The sequence below is a fragment of the Periophthalmus magnuspinnatus genome, chromosome 6, assembly GCF_009829125.3.
Source record: "Periophthalmus magnuspinnatus isolate fPerMag1 chromosome 6, fPerMag1.2.pri, whole genome shotgun sequence".
NCBI classification, from domain to species: domain Eukaryota; kingdom Metazoa; phylum Chordata; class Actinopteri; order Gobiiformes; family Gobiidae; genus Periophthalmus; species Periophthalmus magnuspinnatus.
Window position 1 is genome coordinate 15,742,126 of NC_047131.1, and position 17,836 is coordinate 15,759,961.

Here is a 17,836-nt window from a genome sequence, read left to right on the forward strand (position 1 = left end):
AGTACCTAGTTATTGATTAGTATCTAGTTTTCAATACTTTTGACAACCCTGGCCTTATCAGGGTCAAGAAATGCCCAGACCGTGCAAAGCAGTGATCAAAGCCACTTTTATAGGATCTAAAATTGACAACATGTTCTGAGTTATGCCATTTACTGCATCCCATATGTATTTATTCATAATTTTGATGCCTTGAGTGAGAATCTAGTATATAGTCATGAAACTAAAGGCTTTAAATGAAAAACTGTGTCCGAACGTTTGACCGGTAGTGTATATGAAATTTATTCCATGGAGCTGGCACTAGATGGCAGAGTTTCCCACAGGTTCGTGTTCAGGAGACGGCCCTTATCTCAGCAGGGATCCGCCAGAGCTCCCTCTCATCTACTGTGCACACCACATTTCATCTCTTCTCTTCATTTTTCCTCTCTGCACGCTTTAAGCTTTCAATAATTTACAAAACACTGTCAACTCACCAACATCTGATGCTTTGTGGACCTTTATAATTTCAGCCAGATCAAAGTTTCCTGCGATGATGGCCACCTAAAGGTTTGAAAAAGACAGAGAATGCATCTGGTTATATTAGCATGTGTAATGAATATGTGACAGCATAATGTGTAGTGTTACCGGGTCTTGATGGCTATTAACATGGTGAGGAATGAACCTGTGTGTGTGTATACAAATAAATGAATGCTAATTGAAGATGGATAGCCATGTCCGTGTTCATTTCATACAGCATTATTTCACTGGAAAGACTACACTGCTTGAAATTGTTAGATATTTAAAATGATAAATGTCATTTCGAGTGCAGTTTTCAAACTAGAAAAATCTGTTATATTGTGTTGTCCTAAGACTAAAATTTCAAACACTGGGACTATAAGGTGCCACAATGGGGTGCCTGTTGTTGTGTCCTTAGGCAAAACACTTCATCCACATTGCCTAGTATGAATGTGGTGTGTGTTGGTGATGGTCGAAGGGGCAGATTGGCAGCCTCGCTTCAGTGTTTTAACTTGTTGTGAAGCTCTTTGTGACTTCCCTATAAATACACTTTGCTTGCTTGCTTTGACTCCAATAGTAGCTTCCCACCACCAAGTGTGGAGTTAGTGAGTGAGTGACAGGTGGATTTAAGCAATCACAGTGAAGAGTAAACTTTCACATGCAGCAGACAGCTTTAGTTACTTGTTAAAGACTGTATAAAAGATTCTAAGAAAACATAAATTGTGATAAAATTGCTCTGTGAAAGATAAGATAGATAAGAGAACTATGAAAATGGTGATATTTTTTGGCATATCGCCCATACCTAGTCTAACATCAGAACAAACAAAATTACTAAGATTAAAATTCAAAACATCAACTGTAACAACTGTATATATTCCTTTATGCAGAGTCCATACTGTTGTAAATCACTGTAGTGAGTTAAGGTCTCGATCGTGTTCTTAAGCTATTCAAATGTAGCTCTTCTTTTTATCTCACCGCTCCATTGATTCTCACAGACAGAGAGAGAGAGCAGTAATGTTACTCAAACCTGAAAGGCCGTCTGACTGTTGTAGTTCTTTATCTCCTTATTGGCTCCTCTGAACAGAAGCACCCGCGCACAGCTGTCCTAAGAGCAAAAAGACAAGACAGGACACAATTTTAGCTGGGTTTGTTAACTTCTTTACAGAAAAAATATATTTGTGAATATTATTTATGAAATGACATTATATTAAGTTGATTACTTTTGGACATCTTTGTATTGGCAGCATGTTTATTACCTACATGGCATTAATTGATAAGAGTCGTAGAACACAAGGCAATATATTGTTATTATAGACTTAATACACATAGACAGAGAGGACGCTATCATGATACTTTTCAACAACACAAATTAATAAATTATAGAGTTATACACTGACTACTGCATTGAGCTTGAATCTTCTGATAATAAGGGCATGACATTTTAATAGATTTTTGTTATTCAGCACAATACTAAAACTTTAATAACGTTTTAGAGATATGCATCCAACATATAATTTACATAGTAACGTATAGCGGTGGTGGGATGTAACAGTCATAAGCGTATGGAGGTGTATAGAGTATAAAATCACAGGGGGAGCACTTCCTGTATTACCACATGACATCACAAGGTGGAGCAGAGTGTTTTCAGTTTGAGAGAAAAACTCAGTCTAAATATGCAGGATTTGTGTCTTAAACATGTGTGAATGAAACAAAACACAACTCTAGGACTGTGTGTGATGGTGTGATGAGGAAACAACCTTATAAAAAAGATCACAAAACAGAGTAATATTGTCACAGTCCCTGTCTGTCCTGCCCCTTTTCTGTTCTTTGTCCCCTCCCTTCTGTGTCTGAGCTTGGAGCTGGGGCGGAGATCTTGGCACCTCCCATCCACACCTAGAGCTAATCTGCAATCAGCTGCACCTGTGGAGGATAAGAGGAACCAGGACCTGAACTCAGATTGTCCGTGTATCTCTGTGGTACTCCCTGCTTGGCTCAGTTGTTTTTTGTGTTTTTTTTGCTTTTTGACTAAACTGGATACTTTTGCTCCTCACCAGATCCTGCTCCCTGGACTCCCTCAGCTCTCCCACCTCCGACCCTGCTCTTCTCTACTGGTACTGTTCTTCCTGTCTCAGTCTCTGCTACTCACACTCTGTCCTTGGACCACGGCAAACACCCTGCTCCCGACTCACCGATTGATCACATTTTTGCACTTGCACTCCTGTAAATAAACACTGTTGAACCTTTCCCCGAGTTCTGTCTTTTTGGTCCCTCATGTCAGACGTTATGACAAATAAGGGATCTTTAAGTAAAAAGTGGATACTTTTTACTTTTACTTCACTACATTTGAGAGAAGGTATCTGCACTTCCTACTCCACAACAGTTTTGAACAGGACTTTAAAAAAAAAAAAATAAAAATACTTTATTTGCTGCTATCTGCTGAAAAGTCTGAGGGTTTATTTTTAACAAGTTCATAATTTGAACAACACAAATAAAACAGCCACAAAAAACTATTGATTTAATTGTTTCTGTTGAAAATGTAAAAATCACTTCACTACATCTGAAGCTTTATTAGCTCTCACACTCTGTGCAAAATACTTGAACTTTTTACTCTAATTACATTTTTAAACATCTACTTTTACCTAAGTAGATTTTTCATGTGATATTTGTACTTCAAAATGTGTATTTTTAAGTCAAGTAGTATAGTATGGGTGTCGGTGCATGTTACAAGTTTTCATGTTTTTCTAATTCTGACTTGGTTTGATGAGACAGTACCAAATATTGTGCTAAATATTTAACATAATTTTACATGAATCAGTTTCAAAATGCAGGGACAATTTATGAGCAATTACAATTTTCTAACAAAATAAATGTGCCATCATCTTTTTTGTAGTCTAAACATAATTATTTGGCACTTAACAGATGCTAGGTAAGAGAACTACGTACGTCACATCAGCAGTCCATGTCCAATCAAAGTAAAATAACAATCTTCAACATAATGGTGTTAACGATGTTTTAGTAAAAAGTACTCAAATGCACTGTACCCTTAAAATATGAAAAAGAACTGTATTCCAGTATGACTTTGAGGTAAAACTTTTTACCAGGTTTAAAATGGAAGTTTAAATGCAACATGTTCTCTGACATAACTCACATAGTATCGTCATTACATCAAATCATAACATCTCATATGGGCAAACCAACAACAGTGATTTGTCAATACTCATTTCACAGTCCATTATCCTTAACTCATTCCATGGCATTACACAACTGCATAGTTTAATTAGAGTTTAGAGCAGACACAACAGGAGCACAGATGAGCCATATAAATCGCATCCACCTGAACACATTATGTGCCGTGAACAGCACACGCAGATGTTCTCATTAGGTCATACTCAGGCTTTAGTGAGTCTGAGTTTCAGTCAAAATGAGCACACTGCCCCCAGGCTACCCCAGCTGTGGAGGGGCAGAAAGGGACATCATTTTGACTAGCTTCCAGGTCCATATGCTTTTAAGCAGCATTTACTAAAGCAGATACAGAATAAAAGTATGCTAACCAAAGTATGCAATTCCAGTCCATGTTTGGATGAATTATGGACACAACGAACAAGATAAGATGGAGTAAATTAGCCTCAGTGTTTCCCATTAATAGAGGAGACTATGGTGACCCCTCTGTATTTCCTCCATAGTCTAAAACAAGCTGAACAAAAATGATCCTTTTTGCTTCTTGTATTATAAAAACACATATAGGAGTAACTTTAATGTACGTTTAACCAGTCCTTTTTTAATTGGTGCACAGCAGTACACTGGCTTGCTTACTGGGTGTCAAGCTAATACTAACTTCTCTTAAAATCACAAAATATAAAATACAATTTGGTTAAAATAATTGAAGAAAGGACTATACGATTGTTTTATATGTATAAATTATTATTATTAAGGCTTATTTCAGTTTGTGGCACTGATTTTATACAAAGCATTCCCCTAATTTGTTTAGTCTTTAATTTCATTGTCTATCACCTTCTCTTTAAATATTTATTCATTTTGGTGTGCCTCAGCAAAAGCCTCCTAGAGATACAGTTGGATAGGAAGTATGGATGCTAACAGTGAGCTAGCTGTTCACGGTTGGACACAGCCAATTAATAGAGGCAGTACATGACATATTTACTCCCAAAAAATATATTCAATTAAAGCCGCAAGCGGCGATGATGGCCCTCGCCCCCCGCGCGACCGCCCCCCCATGCGACCGCCTGGGGCCGGCCACCGCCCCCACGCACCATTTTCCCCGCCTGGCCACCCCACGGCCACAATCGGCCCCCCTTCACACAGTTTCTATATAAATGTGTGACCAACACATTATAATGGAGGTCCACGGCGTTGAACCGGCAACCTCGTGCACAATACAGGTATGGTGTAATGGACTTTTTTGCCTCTTTTGAGGTCCACAATGATCTCACCAACTTTCATGCCAATCGGACAAAGTTGTGTTTTTTACCTGTACAGTAGGGGGCGTTATGGAGGTCACTGGCCACATGTTTATAATGGTTCTCTATTCACAGTTTTAATCCGCATAAGTGATTAGAATTTGAGCTTTTTAGTCTGATCCACGTGTCTGTGAGAGGGAATCAAATATGCAGGAAAGCAGTCATATTTTGACAGTGTGGTGTGCATAAACCATAAAGAATATCCTCAAAACGTGAATGATTATTGACAATTGACATATGTACATGCTGTATGTGGAGTTTGATGTAATTCGGATGAAAAACCAAGGAGTAGATATAATTCATAGACATGTAAGTCAAAGTGCCAAGTGCCAATTTCTTTTCAATTCATTGCGCCCCTGGTGGCCAACAGTGGAAAATAACCCATGGCCATAATGTAATTTTTTGTTTCTTCTGATGCCACTGATTTATTCCCTGAATTTCGAAGGAATCCGATAATGTTGGCGTTTCACCCCTATGGTAGGGGGCGCTATAGTGTTCATTTTGATTAAAATTAATATTGCATTCCATTCATGCCCCAATCACACATATGTGATGTGAATGTGAGCTCTGTAGGGCAATGCCTGTGGTTGTGAGAGGACATCGAAAAAACAGGAAACGAAGGCATTTTTCGGCGGAAACGTACGGGCGAACCGTGTGGAATTCGGAGAAAACATGTATAAGTTATGAAAACCTATGTCTCTGGATGTGGCATGTGAAATCTGAGCTCATTTGGACCAAAAACCTGAGACTAGTAGCGTTTTGAAAACACGCGGCGAAAAATTTGGCGAATTTTCAATTCAATATAGCCGACTTCCTGTCCGTCCTAGGGCCGCACTATGATTGGCTTTTTTGCTCGTCTCCATGAGCTCAATCACTGGTGTGAATTTCGTCAAGCTAGGGCGAAAAATGCGTGTCGGCTCCCAATTCATTTTAAAATTTTGAATTTTCTGGGTGGCGCTGTCGAGTCAGGGGGCATGGGACATTTTCCCGACACAAATTTAATGAAATTTTTCACCAAGCCGGTCGATTCTATACCCCCATGTGAGACTTTTCGTGAATGTTCAGGGGGTGAAAAATGCGATTGTTTTGGCGGAAAAACGAAGAACAATGTTAATATGCAGTGTGACCCTGAGCTGTGTGGCCCTGACTCTATATGAGAGGGGTCTGTGGCTTTGCACCGGCAACCACGTACATAATACAGGTATAGTGTAATTGACTTTTTTGACCCTTTTAATGCCCCCAATTATCTCCCCAAGTTTCATGCCAATCGGACAAAGTTGTGTATTTTACCAATACTATAGGGGGCGCTATAGTGTTCATTTAGATAACAATTAATAGTGCATTCTATTAATACCCTCACATCACACGTGTGATGTGAATTTGAGCTGTGTAGACCAATGCATTTGCGTGTCAGAAATTTTTTAATGATTTTTTTTTTAGTATTTGCGCCCCTGGTGGCCAACCGTGGACAATGACTCATAACCATAATGTAATTTTTTGTTTCTTCTGAGACCATGAATTGATGCCCCAAATTTCATAGGAATTGGATAATGTTGGCATTTCCCCTTTATGGTAGGGGGCGCTATAGTATTCATTTTGATTAAAATTAATATTGCATTCCATTCGTGCCCCAATTACACATATGTGATGTGAATGTGAGCTCTGTAGGGCAATGCCTGTGGTCGTGAGAGGACATCGAAAAAACAGGAAACGAAGGGGTATTTCGGTGGCGGCGTACGGGCGAACCGTGTAGAATTCGGAGAAAACGTGGATAACTTCTGAAAACCCATGTGTCTGGATGTGGCATGTGAAATCTGAGCTCATTTGGACCAAAAACCTGAGACTAGTAGCGTTTTGAAAACACGCAGCGAAAAATTTGGCGAATTTTCGATTCAATATAGCCGACTTCCTGTCTGTCATAGAGCAGTGCTTCAATTCATGTTTATGCTTGTCCCCTCATTCTCTATCACTGTTCTGATTTTTGTGTGTGTTTTCCAAAATAAACCAGGCTCCTCTCCCATAGGGGTGAAATTTTAGGTGGCGCCGTCGAGTCAGGGGGCATGGGACATTTTCCCGACACCAATTTTATGAAATTTTTCACCAAGCCGGTCGATCCTATACCCCCATGTGAGACTTTTCGTGAATGTTCAGGGGGTGAAAAATGCGATTGTTTTGGCGGAAAAACGAAGAACAATGTTAATATGCAGTGTGGCCCTGAGCTGTGTGGCCCTGACTCTATATGAGAGGGGTCTGTGGCTTTGCACCGGCAACCACGTACATAATACAGGTATAGTGTAATTGACTTTTTTGACCCTTTTAATGCCCCCAATTATCTCCCCAAGTTTCATGCCAATCGGACAAAGTTGTGTATTTTACCAATACTGTAGGGGGCGCTATAGTGTTCATTTTGATTACAATTAATAATCCATTTTATTAATACCCTCACATCACACGTGTGATGTGAATTTGAGCTGTGTAGACCAATGCATGTGCGTGTCAGACATTTTTCAATGTTTTTATTTGGAGTCTATGCGCCCCTGGTGGCCAACCGTGGAAAATGACTCATGGCCATAATGTAATTTTTTGTTTCTTCTGATATCACTGATTTATTCCCCGAATTTCGTAGGAATCCGATAATGTTTGCGTTTCACCCCTATGATAGGGGGCGCTATAGTGTTCATTTTTATTACAATTAATAATCAATTTTATTAATACCCTGATATCACACGTGTGATGTGAATGTGAGCTGTGTAGACTAATGCATGTGCGTGTCAGACATTTTTCAATGATTCTTTTTGGAGTCTTTGCGCCCCTGGTGGCCAAGTGTGAAAAATGGCCTATGCCCGTAATATTATTTTTTGGTCCATGTGATGCCCCCAATTTATTTCCCGAATTTCATAGGAATCCAATAATGTTGGCGATTCACCCCTATGGTAGGGGGCGCTATAGTGTTCATTTTGATTAAAATTAATATTGCATTCCATTCATGCCCCGATCACACATATGTGATGTGAATGTGAGCTCTGTAGGGCAATGCCTGTGGTCGTGAGAGGACATCGAAAAAACAGGAAATGAAGGCGTATTTCGGTGGCGGCGTACGGGCGAACCGTGTGGAATTTGGAGAAAACGTGGATAACTTTTGAAAACCCATGTGTCTGGATGCGGCATGTGAAATCTGAGCTCATTTGGACCAAAAACCTGAGACTAGTAGCGTTTTGAAAACACGCTGCGAATGAAGTGGCGAATTTTTGATCCAAAATGGCTGACTTCCTGTCTGTCATAGAGCAGTGCTTCAATTCATTTTTATGCTTGTCCCCCCATTCTCTATCACTGTTCTGCTTTTTGTGTGTGTTTTCCAAAATAAACCAGGCTCCTCTCCCATAGGGGTGAATTTTTAGGTGGCGCCGTCGAGTCAGGGGGCATGGGACATTTTCCCGACACCAATTTAATGAAATTTTTTGCCGAGCCGGTCGATTCTATACCCCCATGTGAGACTTTTCGTGAATGTTCAGGGGGTGAAAAATGCGATTGTTTTGGCGGAAAAACGAAGAACAATGTTAATATGCAGTGTGGCCCTGAGCTGTGTGGCTCTGACTCTATATGAGAGGGGTCTGTGGCTTTGCACCGGCAACCGTGTACATAATACAGGTATGGTGTAATGGACTTTTTTGACCCTTTTAATGCCCACAATTATCTCCCCAAGTTTCATGCCAATCGGACAAAGTTGTGTATTTTACCAATACTGTAGGGGGCGCTATAGTGTTCATTTAGATAACAATTAATAGTGCATTCTATTAATACCCTCACATCACACGTGTGATGTGAATTTGAGCTGTGTAGACCAATGCATGTGCGTGTCAGAAATTTTTTTATGATTTTTTTTTGAGTATTTGCGGCCCTGGTGGCCAACCGTGGAAAATGACTCATGGCCATAATGTAATTTTTTGTTTCTTCTGATGCCACTGATTTATTCCCCGAATTTCGTAGGAAACCGATAATATTGGCGTTTCACCCCTATGATAGGGGGCGCTATAGTGTTCATTTTTATTACAATTAATAATCCATTTTATTAATACCCTCATATCACACGTGTGATGTGAATTTGAGCTGTGTAGACCAATGCATGTGCGTGTCAGACATTTTTAAATGATTTTTTTTGGAGTCTTTGCGCCCCTGGTGGCCAAGTGTGAAAAATGACCTATGCCCGTAATATTATTTTTTGGTCCCCGTCATGCCCCCAATTTATTCCCCGAATTTCGTAGGAATCCGATAATGTTGGCGTTTCACCCCTATGGTAGGGGGCGCTATAGTGTTCATTTTGATTAAAATTAATATTGCATTCCATTCATGCCCCAAACTCGCATATGTGATGTGAATGTGAGCTCTGTAGGGCAATGCCTGTGGTCGTGAGAGGACATCGAAAAAACAGGAAACAAAGGCGTATTTCGGTGGCGGCGTACGGGCGAACCGTGTGGAATTCGGAGAAAACGTGGATAACTTCTGAAAACCCATGTGTCTGGATGTGGCATGTGAAATCTGAGCTCATTTGGACCAAAAACCTGAGACTAGTAGCGTTTTGAAAATACGCAACGAAAAATTTGGCGAATTTTCGATTCAATATAGCCGACTTCCTGTCCGTCCTAGGGCCGCACTATGATTGGCTTTTTTGCTTGTCTCCATGAGCTCTATCACTGGTGTGAATTTCGTCAAGCTAGGGCGAAAAATGCGTGTCGGCTCCCAATTCATTTTAAAATTTTGAATTTTCTAGGTGGCGCTGTCGAGCCAGTGTGCGTGGGTCATTTTCGTGATGCATATTTTCTTGAATTTTTTGCCAAGCCGGTCGATTTGATACCCCCATGTGAGACTTTTCGTTGACGTTCAGGGGGTGAAAATTGCGATCCCAGGGGGGGAAAAAAAATAATAATAAGAAGAAGAAACCCAGGAAGAACAATGCCCCTCGCCATCACTTCGTGAGTGGCGAGGGCCAATAAAACTATTCAAATAAGGATTGCTTGTGCCACCATAATCTCAGTATGAATCTGTGGGAAACACTGGAGCCTGTGTTACTCTTTGCTCTCTGTCACTCCCCCTTCGGAGCACTATCACAACTCAATCAGTGTGAATCCCATTATTGAAACTACTGCATATCACATCCGGTTTGTTGTTTACAGTTTTGTAGTTTTTTGTTCATGTTTTTGTATATTTATGCAGAATTGCCGTGTGGGAGCATAGATGACATAGGCTTGAGAGCTGAGCATTGTACAGAATCGGGAGAGAGCACTAAAATACTGAAACATGCATGGATCACATCTTAAACCTATTCAGGCATGTTTTTGATGAAGGAACAACGTTATAACTTGATAGAAAGCTAAATAAAATAAATAAATCAACTTTGCATAACACCCCCTCTTTAACAAAAACATTCTATAATGTGCACCCTCCTATCCCCACTTAGCATACCACTAATATTCAGCATTTCACAATATTCTATTACCATAACAGCTTATGTGCTTTTTGAAATGAGACAGCTTAAAATGCGCAGAGCTCACATTTAGCCTTCTGCTGCACTAACTTGTGTACACATTCACACGTACTGCCCAATTACAGTTGCGACCATCTGTCTTCTCCTCCTTTCTCACAGCCTCCCTATAGGAATTCATTAAGAGTGTGTTTGAGTAGCTCAGTGCGTCCTAGCACTGTGGCTGCATAACAAGTCAAAGCCTTTACAGTAATGATGCCGGGCAGTGGAGTGGAAACAGGACCAGCAGATGTCTTCTCTCATCGTCACGTTTTACAATGATCTCAGGAGGTTTGAAGCAGGAGTGGTTTCATATTTAGCACTACTGCACAATTATGCCTTAATAAAAGAAACAAGTCCACTGACTTCTGGGATGGAAAACTGCGGAGTCCAATGGGAGCCGCAAGCAACATCACAAGAAACAGCCGTGCAGCTGTCGGCACCTCCGACGGATAGCTACAGATCAAGCTGGAGAGCAGTGGTTTAAAAAAAAGATATCAAAAGGGCTATGCAACGCTGCTGAATCCTACAGAGCAGTGTGGTGGTGAAAACGGGGGTGGATCAGAGCAATGACGTCTTGAATAAAGAAGAATTACTCAAACATGAATGAAGTTAAATAAAACTCTAAAATACAACTTCAAGAGGGGAAATGAGAAGAGGAAACAAATATAACATGGTTAAAAAGCTCTAAAAAGTCAATTTTGCACAATAGTTCCACTAATAAAAGTGCATTTATTTATTATAAATTTGCTATCACACAAACCCATACTTAAACATCACACTTTCTCTGTCAGCACAAATGAACTAATATAAAACTTTTCCTATGGGGTATTAAAAAGTGGTTGCATAATTCAAACACACTGGGTTGATTGTTGCCAATTAAAAGTGAATGTGGCTGTAATTTTTTTCTAATTTTGAACCCTATTAATAGCATCTGCTCTCCATCTGAGATTATATATGAAACTAATTATTATATCATACTCTAATTAGAACTAAAAAGATAAAAACTGTGAGAAGTTTAAAGACAAAAACTGATTTCAAGTCAATCTGTACTTCATCTATACTCCAAAAATGTAAAACTAAATATAAATGTTAACTTTTTATGTAACTTTTTATTATAATTCATATATATTTTATAAAGCATTGACTCATCTTGCATGTGCATTTGCCAAAGTTAAAAAGACATATTTTCTATAAATTATATAGCCTATATACAATGAATGGGGCTCTGGCTCTTTAACTGTGACAAGCTGTGGCTGTAGTTAGCGCACTAGGTTTTCTTCGCGGCTAACAACACAGCAAAGCAAACCACAGAGCTAAAGTGATTAGAAGTAACGCTAATTAATCTCTCCTTTGTCTCACCACAGTCTGACGTGAGTTTTGTTTATGTCACATTAACTTCTTTTATTAATCTTCATGTATTTGATAAAGCATTCATGGTGTAAATGAACATAAATAGACTTCACTGTTGTTTGGTGTTGGGTGTCGATAATCACTCAATTCTAAATCTGATTCTTCTCATAATAATCATATGATATTGTGACATCCCTTCTTGAACACAACCTCATCATAATTTAATCATTACTGAGGGGGTGTTATGCAAAATCAACTTTTTGGAGCTTTCTACTGTGTTATAATGTTGTTCCCTCATCAGAAACAAGCCTGAGGATGTTTTATATGTCCATGCATGTTTAAGAAATCTAGGGACCTCTCCCACTATTCAAAACACCCTTATGGTTAGGTATATAAGACCACCTCACCTGTCTAAGCCTTAGCCCACAAGCCTATATGACAGGAAGTTCTCTGCAGCTCCATGCTCACACCACACTGCCCTTCCCCTCTCGGAACAGTAAGTGGCACAGAGACAGTGTCAAATGTTAATATGTTATTTTCTAGCATTCAAAACAATAAAAGGTAACATGGTAATCTAAATGCGTTAGCAGTTAATACTACCCACGCTTTAATATTTACATACAATGTGTTTCTCACCACTCACGTCTCCACTTCCCTGTAGCGTGTTCCCTACGTCTCTCCTCTCTCGGGACTACTGATGTTTGCCACTACACCATTAGTTTGAGTTAATTCACCGGGCTCCCTGCCTTCTCTGATCGACTGTAATCATCTGATCCAGGCCTGTTTCCCGCTTCCTGGAGCCCTGCTGTGTCTGCGATCAATCAACTCTGCACCTGAGACCACCAGACACTACCACTACCACACCGCAATACGATTACATAGTTTCATACATGTAACTTCTAATTAAACCGGGTATTAATTATACTATGAACATGTGTAATGAACCAGAGAACACGCTAAGGCTCTGGTGACTGATGTGTGGAGGCGAGTGAATGTTGAAGTATTGACGAGTGCGGTACAAAGGTTTTAATCAGGAAGTGTGCGTTGAAAACTACCACCTTACACTGCTCTTTACTGGTGCAGATGAAGCAGGGCAAGACTCAAGAGCAGAAAAAAGCACTGTAACCAGCAAATCAGAGGTGGGGAGTACATTTAGTACAATTAACTTAATAAAATCATATGCAGCAGGAGCACTTTTCAGACAACATACTTTCAGTCCTACTTGAGTAATATATTGTACTGGGGCTATAACCTGAGTACAAGTTTTGCTTCCTCTTCCCACTGTGAGTCGAAGGGACAAAATCTTTATGTTTACAATATGAAATGATTTGAACATTTGTCTTTCTTGCACCACTCCTTGAAATATGATTGCTCTTTTAATTAATTGTTTGGGGTTTTTTTGTGGTCTATTCTACATACTAATGTGCTCAGTTCAGTGTTTTGTTTTGCCCAGCCAATCAAATTATAAATCAGATAATATTATGTCCATGATTACAAGAGCAGTAGTGTTCTCAAATACTTATTAACTTTTAACCATAGCATTTTGCTGCAGGTCAAAAACACATCTAAAGACATTTTTTAAATCCAGTTTGACGACATCATCCCAACATAAGTGGTTGGTTTCCCCGCTATACAAAACACATGAAATCAGGAAGTGCTCACGTGTTCATAGGCCTTCAACATCCTCATCCTTTTATATTGCCACTAGAAAGTCACTGTTCATCTGTATGTGTCATGACTGTAGACATGATTCACAGCTGCCAGCAGGGGGCCTTTGAACTTAAAGGTGCACTATGTAAGGTTTCAAGTAGAGGGTCTGATACTTGTTTGTCTACATGGAGGTGCCATTGCTTTGCTCAAAATTCTCTAATATGGTATTAAACACATCTGTATATATCTATAGCATTTATTCAATTACACATGGTTACTTCTTCACAGATCTGAGCTGTAACTAGAATTAGAATGATGTGTTCAATACCATACCCTGGAACAAGGCAAAGTAATAACATCATCTCCAGACACACAAGAAGAAAAGTTATATAGTGCACCTTTAATGTAAGTGTGAAAGTAAAAGCAAGGTGCTGAAGTAAACCATGAAATACCAATGCAAAGGTATCCAAAAGAGTTTAAACACACTGTATATCCTCTTTAATGTGAGTAGTTCTAATATTTTATGACAGTGGACACAGACTGAAGCGTGGGAACAGTTGATACCTGGTTGTAGAGTGCGCACACATGGAGGGCCGTGTTCCCGGAGGCGTTCTGAGCACTCATGTCAGCCCCATAGAACAGCAGGTGCTCCAGGTGCTGCACATGACCATAGCGACATGCCTGGAGACAACAACACAAAAACAACAACAAACGGGATTAGACAGAAGGATTATTTCACATCCATCTTGTTTTTTTTATGTAGAATTTTTGTGCAGGGCTGCTACAATTTCTCAGAATTATTGTTACTAATCAACTACTACTACAGTATGTGTTGAATATTTTAATGATTGGCAATCATTATTAGGAAAGTACAGACTCAAAAACATATGCAAACATTTTTTTTATTAGAAAGACAGTGGCATTATTACATCAAAATTCATAAATATTATATATCTAGAATCATTCTGTCAACCACCCTTTATGTAGTTAAAAATGCATAAAACTTTTGTAATTATCAGCCTGTACATCATATTTTATGTTCCATTTATATATACATATTTTTGTAACCATTAAACTGTGTATATGATGTTTTAGTAGCATTATCTCTGGTTTCATGTTTTTAGGCAATATAATAAATAGTGCAACCTAAGTACATTTGCAACTTTCTGGTCAAAAACATATAAAAATGACTGTGTTCTACCTCCAGTGACCACTCCCATTTCAAGTAGTTGGTGACATCACACATGACTGCCCCGATTAAAGCCAGGTATTCCTGATCACAAACACCTGGCTGTCGAGTAGGATTCGAAGTGTGGACATCTGTTACACCAATCACAGTCTTCCCGCCTCTCCTCCTACCTCACTCCTTTATTTAGTCCTCTTGGTACTGCCCAGTTTAGCATCTCTTTTTTTCAACATGTTTGTGGTGTTTAGTCCCACTTTAAACAAATAATGCAATCTCAGCTGTTTGACACAGGACTATATCACCCTCTCTTCACATGCATAGCTACAGAGAATATCTTTGATTATAATTTCATCTGGCCAGAGTGATGGCTCACTCAGCTCCTGGTTTCACAGATGCAGAAGCAGCAGACTTTTCATTTAATCTCTTTGTCTGCTTTCCTCTCCCTGCCTCTGCTCTGGTTTATCCCATGTCACTGTGCCTGGGCCAAGGCATTGTTTTCTGTCTTGTGTGTCTTATGTGGGGCTAAGCGTGTGTGACAGCAGAGAGATGGTGCACAACTGATGCCGGGATTGTTATTGCTTATCGGAGGGCGAGATAATGTACAGCACGATGACAGTACAGCAGGGATTGGATATACTCAGAGTCAACCATAAACAATATAAGTTAGACATTAAATATGGTTAAGAACAAACAGCTGCTGGGGTAATAAAATATGAATCACACACCTCACTGCATCTGTCACAATATAACTTCTGTTAGCTGGCATATGCATGTTTTCTATATATGTCCAGTGAGCTATAATAGGAATATAGGCAGATATGAAAAATAAGGTCTATAAATTCAGTGGGCTTTCCCTGTTTAAATTAAGAGAAAATAAATAAATACATTTGTGATTAGGTATGGAGCAAATACCTATGGATTAGGTATGAAGCACAGTTTTTTTTCTCCATGTGTTCACATTTGTATGACAAAAAGATGTGTTAAGTGCTGGGGAGTTACACCTCCTTGAGAAGCTGTCATTTAAAAAACACAGTTGTATAATGACAAAAAAAAGTGAGGTAAAAATTGTCAATTGGATGGCACAATCTATTTATTACAAATGATGTGAAAATCTGGTCTTGTCTCGTCCTTATGGACCAAATCCTGCATCTTGTGTCATGGGAATTGTGTCTTGTTCCACTCTTATTTGTCATGATGATTTTTTACATTTGTTTGTTGCAACACCCACAAACTTAAGTTAAGTTGCAGTGAAGTTCACAATATGACTTTTTACTTTATTTCATGATGATTGTGTAAACATACATCTCTGTAAGCTCATTGCTCTTCTATTTCCATTTGAACTCACTAGTCTGTTTAAAAAGACACATCTGATGCACTGAAGATAAACTAGGAATGACACAGTGGCTGCGGTTACAAGCATACAAAATGTGATTATTGGTGTTGTCTGATTATTAAAATGGCATGTAAACAGCTAAATCTGATGTGAGTAATCTGATTTCTTTCTCATCATGGTCCCTCACATTATTCACACTTTATTATGCGGTTTGCATGTTATTATAATAATCTGACAACTCCAGAAATAATAATAATTTGATTTTTGTTTGCAGGTAAACAGCCAGTGATGCACAGACACTGAGGCAGCTTTGAAAAATGTCGGTGTCAAATACTGATTATTTTTGTCTGTGCAATCCCTCAGTAGTCCAGGTCTGATCCATAGTAAAAGCAAAAGTTAAATCTGTTAACTGGACAAAAAGCTGTAGGAGTGAAGACGTTTGGCTGCTCATCCAAGCCGCTTCTTCAGTTCTGGTCAGAATGCTGGTGGACACTGCCTTATATCTGTCTGAAGGGAGGAGCTAACTACACTGAAGCTGGAAACAGTTATTGAATATTTTTCTTTATATTGGACTGATGCCAGTCTATGGTAAAATAATTTCAAGATACAGTATGTAACCTGTGCCAACTCTGGTGGTGGTGGTACTTTACCTGCATGATTTAATGGAAATAGAAAGATAAAACCATACTTCAGAACATTCCCATTAAGTATGAGTATTAGAAACACGCAGGTGTAGGCCCTCCTCTTACTCACATGAAGTTGTATTTGGCGTGATTTATGTGCAAATTATAACATCAATATCCATGGGTATCACTGATTATAACTTTATAGCAGACACAAGCACAATAGGTCTTCTTTAAGTTACACTATATGTTTGTATTTGTTCAAACTGGGCAGTACATTTTCTACGTTTGCCTTCCTCCTGACCTTTTTCGCTCTAAACTCTTCTATCCCAAAAAAGCCTGACACAAAGCATTACAAAGGCATAAGCTGTTATTATGTTTACAGAACAAGGGGGTGCTGCAGGCCTTAAACAAATTAACAATATGCTGCGTTTGCTCTTTTTCAACACAAACCAATTTCTCCACCGCCTGTACTCTGGCCCACTAGTCCGGTCCAGATACAGCTGTAGCATCTTCGGCTTTGTAAGTGGCAATCAACACAGAATTATAGAAATATGGATGTAACAACAGCCAAATGCTCTGGTTCCATATTTGCTGCATGATGGTGAAGTTCGGGGTATTATAGAAATGCTATTAAGTTATTATTTTTGTCATAAAGTGTGCTGGTTGGGTGAAGTGAAACAGCAAAGGATCATGGTCTATGTCTTTCCTATATCTTCTTTATCATGACTTTTGTGTACAGGTGAGACAGGTGTACAGTTCAAAATAATTTCAAATATAATATAGACCCAATTGTTAGATCACAACCAAACAAACAACATAACACCTTTCTAATTAATCACAAGTACAATCGCAGCATATTAAAAATGGATAGTTGCAGTATCTGCTGTAACTGCTCATAGTACAGTACGTGTTAGTTGCAGTAGCTGGAATATTTTCTGACACCGTACATGAGATAGTTGCAATGTCTGGTGTATCTCCTGATAGTACTTGACATGTATAACTTGCAGTATCTGGTGTGTACATGTATTAGTTATAGTACTAGGTGAATAACTTGCAGTATCTGGTGTATCTCCTGATAGTACTGAGCATGTATGTTGCATTACCCGGTGTATACGTATGAGTTATAGTAAGAGATGTGTACTCTGATAGTACTGTACACATATTATTTGTAGTACCTGGTGGATCTCCTGATAGTAGTGTATA

At 39.1% G+C, this 17,836-nt stretch overlaps 1 protein-coding gene across 1 annotated transcript in view; it reads right to left on the reverse strand.

The window, feature by feature from the left end:
- shank3a (SH3 and multiple ankyrin repeat domains 3a) overlaps positions 1–17,836 on the reverse strand; it is a 153,599-nt gene that overhangs the window by 77,405 nt on the left and 58,358 nt on the right. The window contains exons 7-9 of the mRNA XM_055222674.1: positions 14,053–14,169; positions 1,520–1,597; positions 471–537 (exon numbers count right to left, since the gene is read on the reverse strand). Of these exons, the coding sequence (XP_055078649.1) occupies positions 471–537; positions 1,520–1,597; positions 14,053–14,169 (262 nt within the window). The remainder of the gene's footprint in view (positions 1–470; positions 538–1,519; positions 1,598–14,052; positions 14,170–17,836) is intronic.